At 30.1% G+C, this 25,562-nt stretch overlaps 1 protein-coding gene across 1 annotated transcript; it reads right to left on the minus strand.

Moving 5' to 3' along the window:
- Window positions 1-9,237: 9,237 nt before the first annotated feature.
- On the minus strand, window positions 9,238-24,578 carry LOC107443526 (WD repeat-containing protein 1 l(2)09851). Its single transcript, XM_016057442.3, has 6 exons — window positions 23,844-24,578; window positions 19,940-20,232; window positions 16,155-16,365; window positions 14,647-14,789; window positions 13,846-14,043; window positions 9,238-9,657 (listed from the first exon to the last, which is right to left on the minus strand). The coding sequence occupies exons 1-6, from the start codon at window positions 24,052-24,054 to the stop codon at window positions 9,337-9,339; spliced, it is 1,377 nt and encodes a 458-aa protein (XP_015912928.1). The 5' UTR covers window positions 24,055-24,578; the 3' UTR covers window positions 9,238-9,336.
- Between the last annotated feature and the right edge of the window lie 984 nt (window positions 24,579-25,562).

Consider the following 25,562-nt stretch of genomic DNA (forward strand, 5'->3'; position numbering starts at 1 on the left):
TGTTTCAAACACTTAACAATGAACATAAATTTTAAAGAAACTAAACAATGCAAGAAATAAATATAAGGCGGGTAACAATGAAAAGTATTCACTTTGTAAAAAGCTATTGAGTGAGTTGGGCGATTTTTATTCAACTGCTCTTTTGCGATTCAATTTATATTGATTATGGCGAGATTTTTCTCGAGATTTCTCAGGTACATTCGTAAAAAACTGTAAGTAACATATATTTTCTTCATTCAATTCAATCAACTACAAAATAAAACAAAAAAAATTGCATATTTTATTTTAACCATAAATCTGTATAATGCTGCACATACAATAAGTCAGTTTCAAACGCCAGTTTTAAATTTTCTTAAAAAAAATTTCTTTTAATAATTTAAATGCATTAACATGTCATGTAACATTTATATATGTTTAAACTTCTTTATTTGTGAAAGCAATTTATATTAATGCATTATTCATTTATATGTTAATACATTAATACGAGTTTTAAAATACATATGTCAGTATTGTGTTATAAATAATTGTATATATGATTATTTTTTATTAAAAACCTTCCCTAGATATTGAAAATGAATAGAGATAACTTAAATCATTTAAATATATATTGCTATTGTGGTTTCAGCAGAAATAAACTGTTATTGTACGAAGAATTTATTTTGAAATAATAATAACTGAATTTTCGTTTAATATAACAGGAAATTGAATGGTGTTCCTAAAAAAGGAGCAAGAAAAAGTAATATTGGCGGAGAGGAAGAGCCAGAGTTTTGTGTTAGAATTGGTAGTGCACTCATAGCTCCTTCGGAGTTGTGCAGTTTTGATGTGAATGGAGGAAAAAACTTTGATTGTGCCAAAAATAGTGATTTTGGCGAAATAGGAGAATCAGAGTTTTGTGTTAGAATTGGAAGTGCACTCATAGCTCCTTCGGAGTTGTGTTGTTTCGATATGGATATAGAAAATAGTTTTGATGGAGTCAAACATTGTGATTTTGATGGAGAGGAGGAGTCAAAATGTGTTTATAGAATTGGAAGTGCACGCATAGCTCCTTCTAGAATGTATTGTTTGAATGTAGACGAGGAAAAAAACCTTGGTGGAGAGAAAGGTGGTGATTTTGGCGATGAGCTGGAGCCAAAGCTTCTTTATAGAATTGGAAGTGCTCGTATAGCTCACTCCAAAATGTGTTGTGTGAATATTGATGTAGCCAAAGCCAGTAATCTTGATGAAAGGGAGGAGCCAAAGCCTTCTAATCAAATTGGAAGTGCTAGCATAGCTCCATCAAAGATGTGCATTTCCATGGTGTGATTTTGAAAAACAAAATGGCTGACATCAAAATGATTAAAAAATGACAGATATTAAAAATGACTATAACGTTGAAAATGACTTTGACATTAAAAATGGCTTTGACATTAAAAATGGCTTTGACGTAAAAAATTACTGATATTGAAAATAAGTTGGTAATCAAAAACAACTTTTACCATATTAAAAAAAAAAAAAAACAGGGCGATGTCCATCGAGTGTAATAATATTAATTAATTTATGTGATATTCAATTCCCAGCGAAATAGCTGTCTGGAAACTATTTCGCTGGAAGACACTCGTAAAGCTCCCACAAAACATCTTTGCTGACCCTCACCTCCACGTGGTATCGCCCGGGCAACGGTCAGTCAATCNATTAATTTATGCGATATTCAATTCCCAGCGGAATAGCTTTCTGGTAACTATTTCGCTGGAAGACACTCGTAAAGCTCCCACAAAACAATATCTTTGCTGACCCTCACCTCCACGTGGTATCGCCCGGGCAACGGTCAATCCGGCAAACGAGGGCAGCGGGCGTGGGAGCACAAATAGTATCCTAAAGAAGTCTACTATTTAACCAATTGATATTATCAAAACAACAAACAATGAAATACTAAAATAAGGAATGATCGAATTGATGAAAAGAACACAAATAAATCACATTTAAACGCAAACCGGTTTGTGAAAGTTTCACACTAGTGCAAAATCTCTAAATTAATCTAATAATCTCTAAATTAATAATACAGTTGTATTTCAAAATCTGCATTCAACTAGTATTTTACTTATGAAAGCTTTCAAAATAAACGTATTAAGAAGTCTAATATTAATTCGCGATTAACACGTACACGCCGAGGTGACCCACCGGTGGGTCACGCTAGATTGTCTCATCGGGCGGCGCACCGGAGTAAAAAGTGGTAACAAATAAATTTCATTTTTTATTTTTTTTCCGGGAATAATAAAAATCCATAACCACCAATTGTTTTTAACGGATGCAATTTTTATATTGAATTGCTTCTACGCTGTGATAAATTTCCTTACAGTGAATTGTTATTGTTGAGAATACATTAACTCCTCCCGAATATTATCTAATATTGAAATAGTTCTTCTACCCGTATTTTCTCTTTTCCGTCCCGCTTTCAGGCGCAACACCCGGCGTGAACGTGTTAATATTAGACGAATAATATTAGAATTAATGGAATTCAGTCAACCATTCATTCTTTACTGAAAGTAAATTTTTGAAAAATTCCCTTCCACCAAAAAAATTATCTCGTACATCAATTCAACTTTAATTCAACACAACATTACTAGTAAAAAGTGACCCAGCAAAAGGTCAATAGAAAAATGCTTAACAATTATTTTAAACAGTAAAACCGTCACAGAGTCTAAAATTACTTTCTCAATTCATTTTATTTTATTGCAGAAACATGTTCAGAAAAATAGTGATTGTTTACCCATCTATTGTCATCTAATGTTCATTGGGAAGTATTAATGGGCAAAAATTAACCGTTTATTGAAAACACAAAGGATAATACCGCATCATTTAACAGTAGCCTGTAATTATACTAGTCTGAAAAATTACAGGTTATCTTTGTGATGGGATTGCCATTCACGCGCTATAAAAGACAAATTATTCTAGGAAATGAAATTTTCCCACAACCAAGGACAAATATTTGGCAATGCTTTTTTATCATTAACTTCATTGTGAAAGCACACAGAAACTTCCGACTATATTTCATTACAACGCGCAAAATAAAAATGGCCCACCCTGAATAACTTTTTATTTAATAATCGAATCATCACGTTCTTGAACTCGATCTTAATAGTCCGAGAGGGTGTCCTCAAATATGTTAATTAATTAGTTCAGACGATAATTTAAGTTACGAAATCAGCCACAAAAACGTACCTCCTCTGAATAAACATACCTTTTTTTCAGACAGATTCAGAACGGTCTTAACTTCGGACCTCTTAATGTTATTAATTTTATTTTCGCTTATTTCGCCATATTTCGACTATCTATGTATTTTATAACTAATCTATGTAAGCGAATACATAGTTATAAAATTCGCTTATCGAAAGATAATTCCATGCAAAAAATAGGTTTAAAAATAGATTTAGTATTTTGCATTATTTCATAATAGTAAAAAAAAAAATTAATTGCAAGGCATAAATTCTTTTACATCATATTAAAGAAAGTAAATTTATACGGCAAAATACAAAATTTGAGCGAAATCGATCGTACTAGTTTCTAAGTATTCGAATGAGTCAGGTTTTTAAAATTCGATTTCTCAGTAACGGTTCGACCCATTTCGCTCAACTCTTCTAATTTGTCATTTAAAATACTATTCTTTAAAATGGTCTAAAAAATTATAGCTCTTGCAATTCAAAAGTTTTTCGATAATTAATAAATTTTTACTAAGAGGTATATTTTGCATTGATGAACGAATTTTATAATTGTGTGTAAAAAAAATTTTCAATTCACAGGAAAAATTCCCGAGATAGAGCGAAATACACTATAAGTAAGATTAACATTAAGGGCTAAAAACTCCTGACAATATTTTGACAGTCAGAAATCCGAATCTCTCAAGAACAAAAAAAAGAAGAAAAAAAAAAAAGAAGAAAGAAGTACGCCTATTAAAAGTTATTTAGCTTGTTTGAGATCACCACCATGTACTAATAAGATTGACTCCTAGAATGTGATGATCCAATCATTTGATCAAAAATAATTCAGGGTGGTCAGTTTATTTTTTCGCAAACTGTACATGCATTAAATATAATGCTTTACATGTATGAAATGTAATACTCAGGATTTACATTTCAAATAAACGATTCATAGAACTTTCTTGTATACACTATTATAAACTTCAGTTTCACAGAAGTTTTAAGAACTTTATTTTAACAATCATAACAATTTAGAATTCTGATTGATGATTAATTCCGAAAATAACTTCCAAAAAGTATTGAAATGCATCGTAGTGTAAACAAATTTAAAGAAATACAGTGAACGATCGATGTCTAGAGATTTTTTTTAAAGGAAATTAAAAATTATGTTACCAGATGAAATAAAAGATGCTTTTCAGATGAAATAAAATCAAGTTAAATTAATATTCGAAAATCTAACATCCCCTTTTTATGGAAATAAACACTTACATATTTAACCCTCTGACATGCAGAGAAATTTTAATGAGCATCTAAGCCAAGGATCACAAGAAATTGTTGTTCATTTACGTCGCACTAGAGCTGCACAATGGGCTATTGGCGACGGTCTGGGAAACATTCTTGAGGATGATCCGAAGACATAGACATGCCATCAAAATTTTGATCCTCTGCAGAGGGGATGGCACCCCCGTTTCGGCAGTCCGACGACCTGCGCGACCGGGACACTGAAGTCGAGCACTTTACGATCGAACAGTTTAACGAGGACCCATGCCACACACCCTCGGTCCCTACGCAGGCTGATCCAAGTGATCACCCACCCGCACACTGACCGTAGCCAGTGATGCTTGACTTCGGATCACAAGAAATGTAGTAGTTACCGTGAATGACCGAAATCAAGAGAATGTCGACTTTCACCGGTGAATGTCAACAATCACATAGTCGCTTTGGTGAATGTCCAACATACTTGTTGTATCCGATTTTATATTAATTTATTCGTTGATATTATATTTATTCGATATTTTAATATCTGCTGTGGATAGATTAGGAGAAACATCAGTGTTTGAAGCACCGTTTAAAAGCATATTGGGCAGTGGCACTTGACCTTAAAAAAACATTGTAGGCCATACCGGCCAAATGTATACCGGACAATGGCATTGAACCTTAAAAAAGTATTAATGCAAAGCCCTACTGGGCAAACATATAACAGACAGTGGCGCTTAACTAAAACCAAACACTGATGTTTCTTCTAATCTATCGTCAGTAAGTATTAAAATATCGAATAAATGTAATTATAGCCACGAATAAATTACTATCAAATCGGATGTAATAAATATTTCGGACATTTACCAAAGCGACTATGTGATTGTCAACATTCACTGGTGGAAGTAAACAAAACCCCAATTTCAGTCATTCACAGCAACAGTCATTATTTGAACGTCTTCAATGAAGCAATACGATATGTCCATTTTCTACAAAATTTAAAGGGATGTGATTGACAAAAACACAAAAAAGAGGAAGTTTATAACTGTAGCATTAAACGTGCAAAAGAAAAAATGATATGAATTCAATAGCCAATCTGATAATGATTACACTATTATCTATTCAAATAAATATAAATAAATGTTAATTATGTTCTTAAATAAAATCTTGATTAAAAAAATTTTTTTTTAATAATTTAGATAACTTTGAGTAATTATGCATAAGCACGATTTTATGTATTACATCATTTTAAAAAACATTTCTTTAATGGTCAAAGGACCTTTATGGACTTTCTCATCAGTTCTTTGTTTTTTCCATGGTCTTTCATTAACATGACTGATCTGTAGACTGCGTTTTGCAGACTTTTGATCATCAGTGTTGATAGGACAAGAAAGTTCATTTCTCACACAATTTTTAGAGGCCTTAGATTAAGAATCGCGATGTTGGATTTCAAAATCGCGTGAATAAAAATCGCGATGCTTGATTTTAAAATCGCGTGAAAAAGAATTGCGATGCCGGATTTTAAAATCGCGTGAAAAAGAATCGCGATGCCGGATTTTAAAATCGCGATGTTGGATTTTAAGATTGCGTGAATAAGAATCGCGATGTTCGATTTTAAAATAGGGTGGATAAGAATCGCGATGTTGGATTTTAAGAGTGCGTGAATAAGAATCGCGATGTTGGGTTTTAAGAGTGCGTGAATAAGAACCGCGATGTTGGATTTTAAAATCGCTTGAATTAGAATCGCGATGTTGGATTTTAAAATCGCATGAATTAGAATCGCGATGTTGGATTTTAAAATCGCGTGAATAAGAACTACAATGTTTGATTTTAAAATCGTGTGAATAAGAATCGCGATGTTCAATTTAAAAATAGCGTGAATAAGAATCACGATATTGAATTTTAAAATCACGTGAATAAGAATCACGATATTGGATTTTAAAAGCACGAAAATAAAAATCGCGGTATTGAATTTTTAAATCGCGTAAATAAGAATCACGATGCATAATTTTTAGAGTCCGTGAATNACGAAATGACCCTGTCGACGAAATGACTTGTCGACGAAATGACCCTGTCGACGAAATGGCCTGTCGACGAAACAACCCTGTCGAGGAAACGGCCTGTCGACGAAATGACCTAGTCGATGAAACGGCCTGTCGAGGAAGTGGTGTCGATGAAATGGCCTGTCGATGAAGTGATTGTCGATGAAATGAATGCGACCCGGGCAAACATATAACAGACAGTGGCGCTTAACTAAAACCAAACACTGATGTTTCTTCTAATCTATCGTCAGTAAGTATTAAAATATCGAATAAATGTAATTATAGCCACGAATAAATTAATATCAAATCGGATGTAATAAATATTTCGGACATTTACCAACGCGGCATTGAACCTTAAAAAAGTATTAATGCAAAGCCCTACTGGGCAAACATATAACAGACAGTGGCGCTTAACTAAAACCAAACACTGATGTTTCTTCTAATCTATCGTCAGTAAGTATTAAAATATCGAATAAATGTAATTATAGCCACGAATAAATTAATATCAAATCGGATGTAATAAATATTTCGGACATTTACCAAAGCGACTATGTGATTGTCAACATTCACCGGTGGAAGTAAACAAACCCCCAATTTCAGTCATTCACAGCAACAGTCATTATTTGAACGTCTTCAATGAAGCAATACGATTTGTCCATTTTCTACAAAATTTAAAGTAGTTGATAATAACTGTCTTTTAATGAAGTTAAAAATATGACACTTTTTTTAGGGTTATAAATTATTCAAAATTAAGTGGTTTCATTGTTAAGACAATTGCGAAGCAAAGGGGTTCGCTTAATGAATGTTATTGGATTGTAAAAAAAAAAAGATGATTAGTGGCATCTATCCTAGTACGGTGCAATAGTACAAGTGACAAAAATACATTTTTTGAAAAATAACTGAATTAAGATTTAATGAAACTTTTTTTTTCTTTTTCCGATAGGAAGTAACTTCAAAATATACTTTAACTCTCTATAGGGCTATTTTTATTTTTCTTGTAGTGTTGTGTTAAAATATTTCTGGGATTGAGATTAATTTATAAATAGAAATTCATTTAGCACATCGCCTGATATTAATCCGACCTTTAGGACTACTCTTTTAATGGGAAGGTGGCTAAGATTTGAAAAATTTACCCTCTGTAAAGAATCAATCAGTAGACTGGAATTTCCAAATTAATAAATGAACGAACGCAAGACGCACGAGAGAAAATAGTACCCCTCAGTGTTGTCCTTTCTTCTGAAATCCAAGCTAATCTTTACTGTAACCCACATTTATGTAGCTTATTATGCTTGCATAATTTTTTTCTATGTTTTTTTAATAAAGTTTTTTCATGTGGAACTGCTAAATTTGTAGCAATGGAAATGTTATAAGACTTAGTACCGATTAACTTCGATACACAGAAATATTCTATCACCACTTGATGTTAATGCCATTATGTATGAGTTTAACAATCTGGATGTTAGACACATGTATGATAATAGTCATACAGGGTTCCCACTCAATTTCAGAAAGAAAAAAAATTCTAGACTTCTCCAGGTATATTTCAATAAAAAATCCATACCATATTTCATCTATATCATGCAATTTTTTCATCAGAAAACTTGAATTTCTTTTTTAATTTCTAATGTCAAATATTATATTTTATGAGCAAAAACATATAGTAGAATGAGATTGGAAACACGGAAAAATTTCATTAAAAAGTGGAATTTTATAAAAGAATTGTAACAGATTTTAAAATTATTTAACTCTTATCTCAATAACCGATTATTATTATTGAAAATTCTAAGACTGGTTATTTTTCAGGTATAATATAGGAATTTTCCAGGCTTTTCGTAAAAAATTGCAACTCTCCCTGCTTCTTAGAGTTAAAATAAAATTCCCTCACAATTCCAGGCTTTCCCTATCCCGTGGGAGCCCTGTCATATATAACTTCAATATATATGACATTATATCATACATAATGTCATATATATTGCAGTTAGTATGTCAAGCAATCAAATCACTACCCATCAAAAACTAATTATAAGAAATCCTGAAAATAAAGTATTCCAATCACAACCAACAATCTATTGCAGACGAGTAAGGTCACGGAGATTGAAGTACTAACCGCCTAGACAAGTGGGTACTCATAAATTTGAAGAAGGGGCATTTAAGTTACCACTGAAATAGGATTTCTGTGACGCTGAAATCCTATTGGATGAATAGATATGATGGATGAATAGATATCATTATGTGATTATAAATCCTTAGAACTTTTGAGATTTCTTAGCAAGTTAACTTTGTTAAAGGATCTAAACATGTCTTTATTAATGAAGAAACCTATATAGGCTTGTACATAAATAAAAAGTAAACCAAGGAATTTGAATCACTGTGAAAACTGATCAAAATGAATTCTACATCAGGCTTTCACCGACCACAGTGACACACGTAAATCATCCACAGTGGTTGATGGATTGTCGATTAGAGTACCTTTGCCAACAGGCTAACTCTAAGAGGTTTCCGTGGTATGCCTCTGCATGTATCGCAAATGCAGGGTAGTTCAATCAAAAAAGTTCTCCATGAAGGCAAATTTCATCAAATACTTAATCCAGGAGTTCCCCTGTCTTCTGCATGGGGTTCAAAATTACAAGGTTACAGAGTTAAACATTGATAGACGTTAACTCAAAATAGGGTCAGCTATTCAACGGCGGTTATATAAAAAGAAACATATACCCAATATTATTAAGCAGAATTATCATTTCAAAATACAGTAATAAAGAACAAAATATGGCAGAAATATTTAATTAATCTTTTTTACAGATTCCAGATTTACTAGAAAATTTTTGTAGAAGTAAACATTTAACAGTAAAATGCTCATTCTACAACTAGACACTTAAAGTTCTAATGACATTCAATCCCGTTTGAGCCGTAGATACTAGCACACCTGGCATTTGCCTATGCCAATGCAGCTCTTTAATTTCTTTTTGTCCTTGATGTATAAACAGAAGTTGTGGAGGCAGTTGCAAGAGCTCAGCACTCATTTCCTCACCCCTTTCAGCATCTTCATCCCTCTCAATGGCAAGATCCCACTGAGTTAACTGATCGTCTGAGCTGGATGCCGCAAATACTGAGTGGTCAGTTGGATGCCACTCTACAGATGTAATAGGAGCTGTATGATGTTTGAATGTGCATATGGCGTCACCATCCTGTAAAGAAACAGGTAATTTTCTTTATTTTATTTATGACTACAATATGTAAGGCAAACAATAACTATGAATCAGAGCTAACAGTAAATACGCAATAGTAGGTACGCAGGGCTTGCACCAAGGACTTCAACTTAGCCAGTAAATTAGTCAAATATCAAAAGTATTATCCAAATTTCAAAATTCTTAGCCAAAGACAAATCTTAACAATTTTTTAACATAGAAATCTTTAAATCAAAAAACAAATTTGCTATAAATTGAATTACTTTTCAAAATGCAAATTCAAATCATGAGTCATTTTGCAGTTCAATAAAGGAGCAATGAATGGAAGAGAGACAATGAAAAATGTAGATGTTTAATCGCCTCTGGAGAAAGAAATAAGAAAATGTTTGGGTTAATTTTTGATAACTTCCTAGACCAGAGCAGTTATATAAGGAAAAACTTTAGCCAACATTATATTACTGCCACATTATTGCATAGGTACTTGTCAAAAGAAAGTACATCTTCTGCAAAAATATTTGGAAGATAACATCCACCTTACTGCCACATAATCTGTGTTATTGAACTGTAGGAAAAAATTTGTCAGGACATATTGCATGATCCAGCAACAAACATAGTGATTTGTATTTTATGCTAGTTTGTCTCAGGCTTGCATAATCTCTCAATACTTACATTATCTGGACTTAATATGATTCTAATTGGTTATGAGACATATCTAACAGAATTGGCATTTAAAATTTTGAAAACCTTCGAATTCACAACTGAAATAAGTATGTTGTTAGTTTTTTTTCCTTAAAAATTTTAAGAGCTGTAAATAGATATATAACCCTAGGACTTTAAAGCTTGTCTGTACGGTCATGCAATTGGGTAAAGTACCGCACGCTGTACAGTGAAACCATACAAGTTGCAGGGAAAAGTCCAAAAAAATATTTTTTATCAACTGAACAAAACCTGGAGTTACCTCTTGAAAAATATTAATGACATATAATATTTAAAAAAAAATTATACAAATAAATAATATTCCTTATCTTTACAAATAGACTTGTTTATAACTGAATGAAATTAGTTTTGTTTTAATTTACAGAAGCTTTTTAACTATCGAATACAAAATCATTTTAAACATCATTAATTTAAAGTTATCTTAAATTACTGCTTGAGTTCAATCACAAATCATGAAGTTTACTTCTTACTTGGATTTATTTTCATGTAAAATAGAAATTACTTTAATAAAAATGTCTTAATTAATGAAAAATATTCAGTTTTGGGTGATTGTGAGAACAAGTCAAAATTCCTAAAAATTTCCCGAGTTTAAAAAAAAAAAAAAAGAAAAAAGAAAGAAAGTTTAAATTGAAAAATTATTAAAATATATTTAAAATTTTACACATACCTATGATGACCTGGAGAAGAAATTAAAATTTACAAATATGTCTTTCTTTTTTGAGTTTATGATTATAACTAATAAAAAATAAATATTAATCATGAATATAAGCTTATAAAGTATCTCTCTGGCTCTCCCTTACAAACAAATAAAATAAACTTCTGTGATCAATGATTTTTTGAAATGTTTGGGCCTTCAATCTCCGGATCACTGTTAGCGGGAGATTTGGATTTCAGCTATCCCTTTTACAAACAGACGTATTTGTGGCAATTTAACGTCGCATGATAACAGTTTTCTAGGTAGTTATTTATCCCTTTTTCAACGCAAACCACATAACTTTTTAAATTCCAATATTTTTAACATGATGTTACTACAACGTAGAAATTTCTATTTCAACTTTTCACTTTCTAACGTGTTAGATCTGTGACGAATCCATCATGATTTCCTGCTTCCCCCCCCCCCAAATTCCGGTNAGGAAAATCTTAACAAATTTTTAACATAGAAAACTTTAAATCAAAAAACAAATTTGTTATAAATTGAATTATTTTTCAAAATGCAAATTCTAATCAAGAGAAGAGTCATTTTGCAGTTTAATAAAGGAGCAATGAATGGGAGAGAGACAATGAAAAATGTAGATGTTTCATCATCTCTGAAGAAAATGTTTGGGTTAATTTTTGATAACTTACTAGACTAGAGCAGTAATATAAGGAAAAGCCTTAGCCAACATTAGATTACTGCCAAATTATTGCATATGTAATTGTCAAAAGAAAGTATATTTTCTGCAAAAATATTTGGAAGATAACATCCACCTTGCTACCACATAATCTGTGTTATTGAACTGTAGGAAAAAATTTGTCACGACATGATCCAGCAACAAACAAAGGTGATTTGTATTTTATGCTAGTTTGTCTCAGGCTTGCATAATCTCTCATTACTTACATTATCTGGACTTATTATGATTCTAATTCGTTATGAGACACATCTAACAGAATTGGCATTTAAAACTTTGAAAATCTTCGAATTCACAACTGAAATAAGTATGTTGCTAGTTGTTTTTCCTTCTTAAAAATTTTAAGAGCTGTAAATAAATACATAACCCTAGGACTTTAAAGCTTGTGTGTACGGTCGTGCCATCGGGTAAAATACCGCACACTGTACAGTGAAACCGTACAAGTTGACGGGTATGTAATTCCAAAAAAATATTTTTTATCAACTGAACAAAACCTAGAGTTACCTCTTGGAAAATATTAATGATATATAATATTTTTTAAAAAAATTATATAAATAAATAATATTCCTTATCTTTACAAATATACTTGTTTATAACTGAATGAAATTAGTTTTGTTTTAATTTACAGAAGCAGATGAGTTCAATCACAAATCATGAAGTTTACTTTTTACTTGGATTTATTTTCATGTGAAATAGAAATTACTTTAATGAAAATTTCTTAATTAATGAAAAATATTCAGTTTCGGGTGATTGTGAGAACAAGTCAAAAAAAAAAAAAAAAAAAAAAAAAAAAAAAAAANAAAAAAAAAAAAAAAAAGAAGTTTAAATTAAAAAATTAGAAAAAAATTTAAAGAAAGTTTTTTTTTTCTTTTTCTCAATATTTCTTAGTTTACTTAAAATATATTTAAAATTTTACACATACCTATGATGACCTGGAGAAGAAATTAAAATTTACAAATACGCCTTTCTCTTTTGAGTTTATGATTATAACTATTTACTGATAAAAAATAAATATTAATCATGAATATAAGCTTATAAAGTATCTCTCTAGCTCTCCCTTACAAACAAATAAAATAAACTTCTGTGATCAATGATTTTTTGAAACACCTGGACCTTCAATCTCCGGAAACTTCCGGATCACTGTTAGCGAAAAATCCGGAAATCCAGATTTTTTCCGGAGCACAATCAGCCCTGGTAGTCAGTAGTTTTTTTTCTGGTGTTTTTTTTTTTTTGTCTGCTTTATAACGATTTTTCAAATTAATTCTGATATATTTAATAATTTGCAACAACACGGGAGATTTGGATTTCAGCTATCCCTTTTACAAACAGACGTATTTGTGGCAATTTAACGTCGCATGATAACAGCTCTCTCGGTAGTTATTTATCCCTTTTTCAATGCAAACCACATGGCTTTTTAAATTCCAACATTTTTAATATGATGTTACTACAACGTAGGAATTTCTATTTCAACTTTTCACTTTCTAACGTGTTAGATCTGTGATGAATCCATCATGATTTCCTGCTTTTTACCAAATTCCGGTATTTTCCGTACGGTATTACAGCACGTGAATTTCTAATTTTGAGGTGTTCAATCCGCAACTATGCTGTCATGAAATTGCGTCGATTTGCAATCCTTTCTACAAGAGTTCTACAATTGTGATCATTTTATAAAGTCACACTTCAGGAAGTTTTAGGAAATTAGAACTTCATAAAGAGATCGTTTTTTAGAGTTTGAGCTGTTAAGGGACTGTTTTTTAGAATTTGAATTGTGTGAAGTGGCAACAAAACTGTCCCAATTTCAACCTAGATTGGGCCCAGGAAAAGATCAAAATGTACAGGCGACTCCTTTAACATTCCTCATTTTTCATTTTCCACCTCTCAAGATGATTTTGAAAAAGGACAGTTCTTAATTTTTTACTAATCCAGATAGTCGAGAAACAACTATACTTTTGTAAAGTCAAAATAGCATTATCATAAGACAAACCAACTAAGATTAATAATTTTATTGTTTACCATCTCCATAAGCATTTCATTTTTTTAATAAAAAAATTAAAGAGTTAGAAAGGACTATTATTGTACTTACAGGAAACCTTCTCAGATCCCATACTCTAAGTTTTCCATCATCACCGCCAGATAAAATAAAAGGATCGCTTGGATTCCAACTAATTACATTGACATCACTATCATGAGCATCCTGTTTGGTCAGCATGCAAGCTTTGTTGGGAGCTGCTCTCACATCCCAAACCCTGATGGTTTTATCTACAGAGCAGCTGACCATTACCTACACAAAATTAGAAGTTTTTTTATCTAGAGTGAAAAAAGAAAATTTTCACACTTTATAAACACAGTATAAATGAATCAAAATAAATCTCTATATCTAAAAATTCTCTTTGCCAGTCTTCTTTAGCACTTTGATTACGAGGATGAACTATTTCAATCAGGGGTGCTAAGTAAATGCTTAAGACAAGCTTTGACAGGAGTTGGCTACAGAAGCATTAAAAATGTTCTTCTCTAAAATGTCTTTTACTATGAAAACAAAAAAGAGCACAACTCCAGACTCTGTTGCAAGAGAAATTTGTTAGATAGACAGACCTCAACTTATATTATGTCAGACCTCAACTAGATGTGCTAAACTATCTTCAGATTTTTATTATTATCTTCACACTTTCATAGGGGAAGTTACCACCCAATAAAAGTTGCTTGTTGTTTTTGATAGATTTTGTTGTTTTGAATGGAAATTTTTTCTTTAAACATTTGTTAGTTAAATTTTTTCTTCTCAATATCAAGTTGCAAATTTAAATGAACCCAGTTGCATTTGCTTCAAAACTAGACACATTTAAAATAAATACTTACACATCAACATCTTACTATATAAAGGACTTACATTACTCTCATTTGGTGACCATTTTATATCCTCAACTGAGTCAGTGTGTGCATTGTAAGGCCTTTGATCTACATGCCAGGTACCTCCTTCTAATGGTTTCCACAAGTGAATATTTCCTTTGCAATCTCCGCTTGCAAGTACACCTACATTCAAAAAGGAGTTAAATTAATAATATACTCTTCTGAAAATAAAAATTAACAACATGCCTAATGCAATACATTAATTAATCATAAAAAATTTTATATTTAACCAATAAATAAATTGATAAATGTCAAGCTTGATTGTTTTGTTAAGACTTATTTACTTAAAAAGCTTTTCATCTATGTTTTGATAGAATTTCAAACTAAAGGTCCTTGACAGTATTGAACTACCATTAATACCTGACAAATCTTGGGTAAGAATTCACACAAAAAAAGTTATTATCTTAATATTTTTTTAAATTACATAACCTAAGATAGGGATGCACAACCTTTTTGAGTGAAGGGCCACTTGCACAGCAGTTTGAATAACAAAGGACCACAAACGTATTTAGACAGGTTAACAGCAAATGCACCCTAACCTAAGAGATAAAATACTTAAATACTTTTTGCTTATATAATTTTGCAGTGAAAGATGTACAAAACACTAATTCTGTAAAATAATCCATAAGTGAAAAATTGGTAAAAAATAATAAAATACAACAGACATCTACTTTCAAAGCTTTAAAAAAAGTGCACATTTAAGAAGAAAATAATTAAAAAAATATATACTACTCAAAAACAAAAAATATATAGCGTGAAAAAAAAAAAAAAAGAATCATCCATAATAACTTTTAATCTAATGATTGGATTTTCAGGTACTAGGACCCAATCATAAAAGTCATAAGGGGGTAGACCTCAAATTATCTAATTAATTAGTGCAGACGATATTTAAAATTACAAGACATAAAAATGTACTTTCTCCGACTTACTTACTTTTCTTTACATATCTCTGTACTTAATTTTTCTTACATATTTAAACACCAAACAAAATCATTACAGGGCAAAGTCCCAGACTTCAAATCTGGTATATATAACAGATGCAACTTTTTAGGGAATCTCTTTGTATTCAAGATGCTAAATGATAAAGTGGTTTTAAAAAATCGAAATTTGTACAACATAATTTCAATGTCACTATTATAAATTTATAAGATCCTTGACAAAACTGATGTATTAGTTTGATCTTTAAAATAAGAACAATTTTCATAAGACTAGTTTGAAAAGACTCCATGGCATTTTAGGCCATACACATTTTCTTTCAAGGCATTTTTAAGCCTTATGAGTTATTTTAAATACTCATTTCATGATGTGTCGATTTTCTTAAACACTAATTTTGATTATGCCTAGAATAAAAAAAGTCACAAATAAATGGCTGTTTTATGACATGTAAATGCATGCTACGTGGAAAATTATAAGGTTTGTGACAACCCTTTTTGTGACATTTTGGACCCTTACACAAATATTCTTAAACTCTTTTTAAAAAAAACATACCAGGAACAGTTGGAGACCACTGCAAACCAAAACCCTCAGTTGTATGTCCATTAAACGTAAACACGGGAGCTGGGCTTTCTTTATTTTGAATGTAAGCTGTCATGACTCTTTTATCATTCACAGCTCTGACTGGTTGAGTAAGATTCCATATATAGACTTTGTCCAGTTCAGACCAAGATGCAGCGAATGGTTCACTTCCGAGTGTCGTCACCTGGAACATATGAACATTGCATTACAAATTTCAATTATGCTAAGTTTATTATATCTGCATAAATATAAAAGATTAAAATAGAAACAAAAATAGAAGCCTACAAGGCTATAAACAGAGCAGTGTTGCTATATAGACTGTGGCGTTTATCATTCAAATTTGCTACGATGGAAGTAGGGTAACTTTGATTTTATTTTAACTAAAAAAAATAGGTATTGTAGTATTTTATTACGTAAAATTCAAGTTCAATAATTTTATACTATTAATAATTTTACATGCAGGTTTCATAACACAGCCCTGTGAGCTAGCGAATCAATTCTTTCTTAAAAACGTTGGCTGGTTCATTTTTGTGTTTGTAAACAAACATGTCAAATACCTGTATCGAATGTTTTTTTTCTTCTCAAATTAAATTGAATTCATAAATTATATGTTATTAACTAAAAGCATTTTATGAAAAGTGGTTGATTGATTTATTTTTTATTCAAATTGCACTGAATTAAAGATTCACCCTTAGATAATTGGAAAAAAAACGTTACAATAATTTTTACCACTATTTGTTTCTCTTCCAAATAATAGGAAATAAAATAACGCAAAGCGACATTTAAAAATCTGATATTCATACTATTTAGAGATCAATATAATTTTATGTTGCAGTATATTATAATTAAGAAGTAGTAGAATAAAATAAAAAACTATAAAAATGACAAAAAACTATAAAAATGACAAAAATTATAAAATTACTAAGAGTATAAATTTGTTTAAAAACATTTAAAAATATTTCCTATTAAGTTAAAAACTAAATTGATTGAAAAAAAATACTTTTTCTGCCAATTTTTTTCATGTACATAAAACTATAATCCTAATAAAATTTCTTTTTTAAAAAATGAGAAAAAAATCCTCTAAACTAAGTCACAGAATCTTAAATTAAAAATTCTATAGCATTTAATTAAGAGAACACCAAATATAAGTACATATTTGGTGTTGTCTTACAGCACGTGTTAATCTGAAGTTGAATTAAAACATATTTTTTTTCTAATTTAACATATTTTTTATCTAATTAAATTACTGGCAAAATAAAACCGTCAAACATAGTAAATATAATGTTTTTCTATATATTTTTATTATTTCAAGCAATTATCCCCCTTTCCTTAAAAAAGATTTATTCTGTGCTCTAAATAAGAGAAACAACGTAAATTTAAAAAAATAATCTATAATTTGATTGGACTCAGCTTGCCACAGTACATTGAACGTTCAGAAGAAGCATTGTTAAAAAGAGTGCAGAAGTTTTTTAATAAATATATATTAATGTGCAACAAATGTGATAATAAATTTATAAATTCATATAGTATGAATCAAATACGATTGTTTTAATAAGTTTTAACACTGCCCCCTCATGAACTGAACAAAGTATCCTTTTATTAACGATATTGAGCATTCGGCACACGCCCCAATATGGCGCAGAAATATGGAAATAGACTAAAATTGGAAAACAAAAATTAAAAACTTTCAGAACAAAAGCTTAAGACGCATTTTTATAATTTTCGAACCTTACAAGATATCTCATGAAATTTTTTTGAATGCTAAAATTAAAACAAAAAAAGAGAGAATGTCAAAAAACAAAGAATCAGTTTGGTTTTCTCAAAACTCCAAAAGTAAAAAAAAAAAACATTGTTGCACTTGTCTAGGCTCCAAACGAAAAGAGAACAAGAGGGAGACCCAGACTAAATTTTCAGAGCATAACTATGGGTTAACTTAAATTTTTTTTGGAATATCTAATTAGGAAGATGCAAAGAAAAAAACCAATGGAGATAAACTTCAGACTCAAGAGCACTTAAAGTTAGTTTAGTTATCATTAAGTTTACCAAAAAAAAAAACATTAAGAGTTTAAAGGCAATCATTTTAAGTTTAATACAGGAAGATTTTAAATGTTTCAAAAAATATTATTAAAATTAGGATAAAAATTAAACAATTAAATAAAACTTTGAGATTGAAGTTTGATATGAATTATTGGCTATAAAAATGTACTTCAGCACATAAAATAATATAACCCAGGGTTGCCGCAATCTGAAAAAAAAAAATTCCATGAACAGATTGTACACAATATTTTAGGAAGAAGCACACAATCACTGTGCTCTTGTGTGAGCTATATTCGGCTAACTATACTAATTTTAATTGCTGGAAAAACTTAGAGAAAAAAGGTACAGCTGAACATGCTTAAAATAAATAATGGTATAGTAAATGAACTAGTTTAGTATAGCAGAAATACCATCCTTAAATATCCAATAGATTGTGATTTGACTGGTCACCATTTTTTAAAAGACGAAAATAAGAAATAAAATTCGCTGTTATTTTAGGTGATTTTTAAATTCCCTGTATTTTCCAGTTTTTCCCTACTCTCTCTCTCTCTCCGGAGTGGCAACTCTGTAACCAAAAAATTATTTTATTACTATACAACATATTTAAATTGCCGAGACGTTTAACAAGTGTCAATAAGAACTCGCCCTTGTACATTTTTGAGGAAACATGTTCCTGTAATTTGAACAATAAAAAAAAGAAAAGAAAGGCAGTAAGAGAGAGAGAGAGTATTCCTAAAAACTAGGGATGTAGTAAATATTCAGTCACTATATAGCCCTTTAGCTGAATATTCAGTTGGCTGAATGTTTGACCAAATATTGAGCTAAGTATTTTTTTAAAAAGAATTTTCTTGACAAAGTTTTTTTTCTTCTTTTTGGTACATCAATAGATTTAATAAAGAATAATTTAAAATCACATTTTTAACTATACATTAATAGAAATAGTTTTTACACATATTTGTTCAAAAATTTATTTGCTTGCACACAGCTTGTAAATTCATCATCTGGAAGATAAATGGAAAAACAAAATTTAAAGAATTGAAACTGATAGATTACTGATAGATATTAAATTGATAGATTACTTAATACTATTACACAAGTTTTTGCACTGTAACTTTTTTTAATTATATTTTCATAATTTTTTGACACTTTATTATAAGAACTGAGAGCGGGTTTTTTTTCCTTCTTATTATTGTCTCATCTCTTATCAGTATAGTGTACAGCATTTTAACCAAGCGTTTGGATAGACTTTATTCTTAAAATATGTACAGACTAGTATTACCCTTTAGTTATTTTCTAAATTTTTAACCACATAGTTTTTTAGATTTAACTTTCATTCGATTTTATTTATTTGATTTTTTTTACCTTAGCATTTTAAAATGAATTTGGAATCCATTTAATAATATAATTCTTTATTTTTTCAAGATAATTTTAATAATTAATAATCTTAATCATTTTTGGATATTGAAGCTAATTATTATTTAGAGGTTCAATAAGAACAATTAATCACTCAACATAAACTCCCTAAAATAAATTATGCAACTGTAAAGTTCAATTTCTATTTTTATATTTGGGGACCAGCCTATTTTTAGAACACTGAATGAATATTTGGGGAGGGGGTCCTTTTGGGACAACTAATGTTTCATTGCTGGTTAATCTTATCCAACTATAAATTAACTTTTATAGTAAAACATCCTACTTTCACGAACACTGAAAACATTCACCTGTATCCTATTTACGCAACCTGTATGTCGAACTGAAGCACATTCTAAAACAGGTTTTGTGTCTTCTTCAGAGTCACTTTCTGAATCGCTTTCCTCTTCCTCGTCTTCATCTTCGTTACGCTCTTTTTTGTGTTTATTTTTGTGCATGTTAGATAATTTCATGATCAGCAAGTGGTTACAATGCAAGCTATCAACTTGTGTGCCTCCAACAACGGTCATAGTCAGAGGATATTCATCAGCTCTGTTGTCACCAAGTTCATCAGGTAAAATATCAAAACTTAAACAAGGAGAACCTAGAATTTAAAGAAACATCACATAAATTAAGACTATACAAAATATCAAATGTTTATTTTCCAACTAAAAGAACACAGAGCTAAAAAGAAATCAAGCAGTTTTAATGCATTTATTTTAAACAACTTCTGTTGCCATTAACACTTCATTTTTAAAATTTCTAAAAGTTATTTGATATAAATTACACTAAGACATTTTTTTTGTCAAAAATTATTGAAAATGCGTAATTTTCTTTTCTTTTTTTGTTTAGTTGTATGCATTCTGTATCACTGTAAAACAATTTTCAAGGCACTTCTAAAACTTGAAATGCATTTGTATAATTTTATTATAAATTATATTTCAATAGTCATTCATTTAAACTGATTACTTAATTGATTCTTAAAATTAACTGAGTTCTTAAGCTATCTTTAAAAAAATGGAGAGTCATATGATTTTTAAGCCTGCAAACATGACATTAGTATATGGTAAAATCACCTTGTATACTGAAAATTGATTTGATAAAAAACTTCATTTAATGCTGTATTTCGAAGCTCTGTCCCCAAGGAGAATAAAAAAGCAATCGTTCAAGTGCTTACTCTAGAAGCAATGTGATGATTTTAAACAATATATATTATTGGCTTGAAAAATAATTTGGGCTTTAGAACAGACAAATAACTTTAAATATTATGAAAGTTACTAAACTTTTTTAAAAATCGCTTATTTGACGATTTTAATTTTTTCCACCTAGATGAAAATTATCAAAATCACTGCCTTATTCTCATTTTTTCCAAATTTTTATGAGCCCAGGAAATGCAACAGAGGAATAAGTCTGTAAATATTAAAAAATTAGACCACAAATGCTTTTTATTTTCACAAAAACGTGCCTTTTCTCCATTTGTGCCATTTTCAAAATAAGCCTAGAGAGAGCTGGCTTTAGATAGGCTAATCTTGATCTAACAGTAATGTGTAACAGTAGCAAACTCGCAGCAGTTATAAAAATAGCATATTATTCACACAAAAAACATTTCGTATTAAGATGGAGTCTTCAAAAAACAACCTGTATTTAAAGGAAAGTAACATTAATTATCTGTTTACTGTAATACAATGTATATCCTTATAATTTTAAAACTCCTTAACACAAAAATTTTGAACTCACCAAAAAAAAAAGATAGTTCAAATTATTGAAAATGAAAATATATTTTCTATAGCTTTTAAAATTTTAGTTCCAAGATCATGATGCTCTGAAATATTTTAAATGAAAACAGTTTTTACAAGTTTTTATTTTATTTACAAGAATGGAATATACGAATTCTTATTAAGTTTCTCTTATTTCAGTTGAATATAATATTATTGTTAGACAATATTATAAAATCTAGCTTTTACCATTCCTCGGTTATAGGCGACTTTAGTTCCTACAGAAAACTGACTGCTTAATCAAGAAACGTTGTACTCATTTTCAAAGATGTGTTTACATGTATCTACCAGACTTTTTTTCTTTCAAAAAAAAAGTCATTAGTAAATTTAATAAAAAGTAACAAAAACAAATATGAAATGTGGACAATTATAGTTATTATGATGAAACATACTATATATGTTAATGACACAAACCAAAATATGAAACTGAAAATCAAATGACCATAAAAGGGCAATATTTAATTGTCTTCTATTAACAACTAATAATTATTTTATTGTGGTCAAATAATACCAAGTCAAATAATAGTGGTTTAGGACCAACATTATTTTTAAGATTTGGTTGGTTTAAATAAGTTAAATTTTTGTATTAATAAAATCAACTTAATTTATGTGTTAATAAAAACTAAGGGGAGTTTTGAAAACAAATAGATAATGTTAAACAGGAATAACAAAAACGTGATAATCTCTAAGTGCAGAAGAGAAAATAAGCAAAAATAGACCCAGGGTTGGCAGGTTTTTGACATGTGACAGTTTTTGACAGTTTAAACCATGGTTTAAACCGTCACGTCAAAAACCTCACTGTCAAAAATGTCGAAAATGTCAAAAACCTATATTCCTATGTGAAATTTAATTAATACATAAAATTAATATATTTTTTATGAAGGATAGTGTTTCTAAATATGTTCTAGAAAAAATAAATTTAAAATTTTGAAGAAACACTTATATTTTGAATAGTAACCAAAATCTTGTACTTTTGAAAGCTCACATCTTTTGTAATATTATGTATTCATTTTCATGTGTTATTGAAAATCTGCAGTGATATTATTAAGAAATTTATTTATAACCAAATTNAATCGAAACAATCAGTACTTTCCCACATCACCGAGTGAATTCAACTTGACCCTGAACTCAGAACAAAAGTACCCTTACCCCCTACGTCAAAAAAAAGTGTTAGAAGTAAAATAAAATAAACAAGAACAAAATTAAAATAAATTAAAAAGAAAAACATTTCATAAGGATCTGATATTCTTTATCCGAATTGGAGCACTTGGGTTTCGGTTTAAAGTGTGTGCGCATGCACAAATCATAACGTGGGTACGACATGAAGTCCGCATGAATGATTACGTAGCAAACTCCCCATTTTTCGTGAAATGCATGGGATCCACCAGATATCACTGAAGGGAGAAGAAAAAAATTTCAGAAAAAAAAGCACTTTTTAAAAACGTCAGCTGAAAAAAGCACCTTTAAAAGCTTTTAAAAATGAAATCCCCAAAAAAGCACCTTTAAGTACTTTTTACAAATGCTACGCACCCTGTTAAAAGTGTAGAGGAAAAGAATTGTATTAGAGTCTATCACAAACTTTTTAAAAATGTGAATTGAACTTCAGCAGTATATCACCTATCAACACAGATTTTACTAAATCTATAAGAGGAAAAAATAGGAGTAACCACATTGCTAAGATCTGATGTGAAGGCTAGTGGAAATAATACTATGATGACATTTCCACTATATCATTCACCAAGAAAATTTGTGCAAGAAGTCCTTCGCAAACTTTGAACACATGATGATTGTTTTTGTATAAGTGGTTAATTTCATCAGGGTCTAAAGAACTTAATCACATGCAAATTCAAGAGTTCTCTTATGATTTGGAAGTTGAACATGCTGATGTTGTTTATTACACAGAAATATGTTGGTCGAGCCACGGAAAGATGCTTCAGTGCCAGTTTGTTTTCTTTGATGAGTGAAGTTCAACAATTCATGGAATCTAAAGGGATATTTATTCATAAGTTCCCTGATGAGAAACTTTGCATTTCTTGTCGATATTACAGATCATCTCAATGATATGAACTACCACCTATTTGGAAACGTCTTCATATTCTTTATGGCATCAGAGAAAACTCTTAGGACAAAATTAATCCTGTGAAAAGTCAGTTGCTAAATAAGAATTCCATTCATTTTCCTAAATTATAGTTGGCGTGACAAATCACGATACGAAAATATCCCCGTAGTGGGTTAATTTTCTTGATACATTTTCTCTTACAAATTGTGAAAACCATTTAATTTCATACCACTAAATTATGGGAACTAAGTTATTAAAATGACTAAAATTTACTGTACTGATAATACTGTTGAATTAAAAATAATGAAAAATGTAACACCATATATATCGTTAAGAAATACATTTGAAAAAAAGTGTAATGATTTTTTTTTTTTACAATACCAGTTTTAATAGCATGGTGACATACGTAAGCCGATTCATCACATTCTAAGTCAACATTTTCAGAATTATCGGCATTTGGAAGGTAAACACGAGACCCTGTGTTTTCTTCATCAACATCTTCGTCAGATTCCGAAATTTCTTCATCATTGGAAGATTCCTCACCAAGATCCATGTCGGGATCATCATTTTCCTTATCGTTAGTAAGAGTCATTTTGAAAGATAAATCAGATTTTGTAAAGATACTATTTTATTTTCACCTCAAAATAATAAAAATATAAGTTATTTTAACTACAAAATATTGTAGTTATTAGCGGCAAATTAATACACCGAAATAAACAAACATGTTAACACGTGTGGCGTGCAATGTTGCCAGACCTTAAAATTAAATAGTAGCAGAGTTGAACATTTACTTGGCTGCCAGACTTTTTAACTATCATCGTTATTGCTTAATCGTTGTTTCTGATTTACAGCATTTGGCATTCCTACCCGTTCCTACCCGTTATCATTTGTTGAATATCATGTATCGCTTGCATCCCCTGATCGCTCGCTAACCCTGAAAATGCTGACCAGTTACTTTTCAGAATACTTCACTTTTTTCTGTTCATTTATACCTCGAATTTTTCACAAGGGCAGTGAAAAATTATCTGGACTTTACAGCGGACAAATAACTTAAAAATTTTAAAAGTTGTTAAACTGTTTTAAAAATCTTCAATTTGGCAATATTTTTCCACCTAGATGAATATTATTACAGTCACTGCCTAATTCTGAGTTTTTACGAATTTTTATGAGCCCAGATAATATATCAAGCGTGGAAGTTTTTAAATATTTAAAAATTAGACCACAAATGCTTTTCATTTTCACAAAACTGTGGCTTTTCCTCATAATGACGCTTTGAGCCACTTTCAAAATAGGCGTTGACAGCACTGGCTTTAGATAAGCACTGGCTAAAACTTCACTTAAGAGTCATATTTAAGTTTTCTCAGAATTTACTTTTCTTATCCGAAATATAAACGAACCTTGGCCAAAGAATACCTAAGGAGGCCTTTCCATTTCAATTCTAACCTTCAGTAAGGATAGGTTCGAAAAGGGACGAAATATATTGCACCTCCAAAACCCGTTCCACTGTCTCCCCTACATTTTTTGTGGGTGTGCGTGTATTAAGTAACCCGAAACTAATCGACTAACCACTGTCACAGAAGGGGGATTGCAACCTGCGGGGGTCAACTAGCTTTCAAAGGATATCAGAAGAAACTCACTCTTCATCTTATATTATGCTTTTTCTCTTTCTAAGAAAAACTTAAAAAATATTTTTTTTAACTCTAAAACGACTTTATTTATTTTCAAAATAGTTTTATCATTTTATTTAACATGCACTTTTTCTAATTATATCTTGAATTGTTTATTATTTTGATTTGATTATTTAGAGAACTAATAATAACCAGAGTATTTAAATTTATAAAATTTTACTATGTAGTCATATGAAAGTAATTCATATAAAGTAACTACATTAAAAATAAATTTATATTTTCTCTATAGATCAAATAAAGTTTGTTAATTTTTTTAAAATTGATTTGCTAATTTTTAAAACTTTTTATGTTAAAGTAAAACCTTGAGTTCAAGATTTTATTTTTTTATTACGTATTTAATTTTCTTCTTTCAATTACAATTCAAATACAAATATTTTTCACAATCTTTTTTTAATTTTAATTAATTTTTTTT

This window comes from Parasteatoda tepidariorum, chromosome 10 (genome assembly GCF_043381705.1).
Source record: "Parasteatoda tepidariorum isolate YZ-2023 chromosome 10, CAS_Ptep_4.0, whole genome shotgun sequence".
NCBI lineage: Eukaryota > Metazoa > Arthropoda > Arachnida > Araneae > Theridiidae > Parasteatoda > Parasteatoda tepidariorum.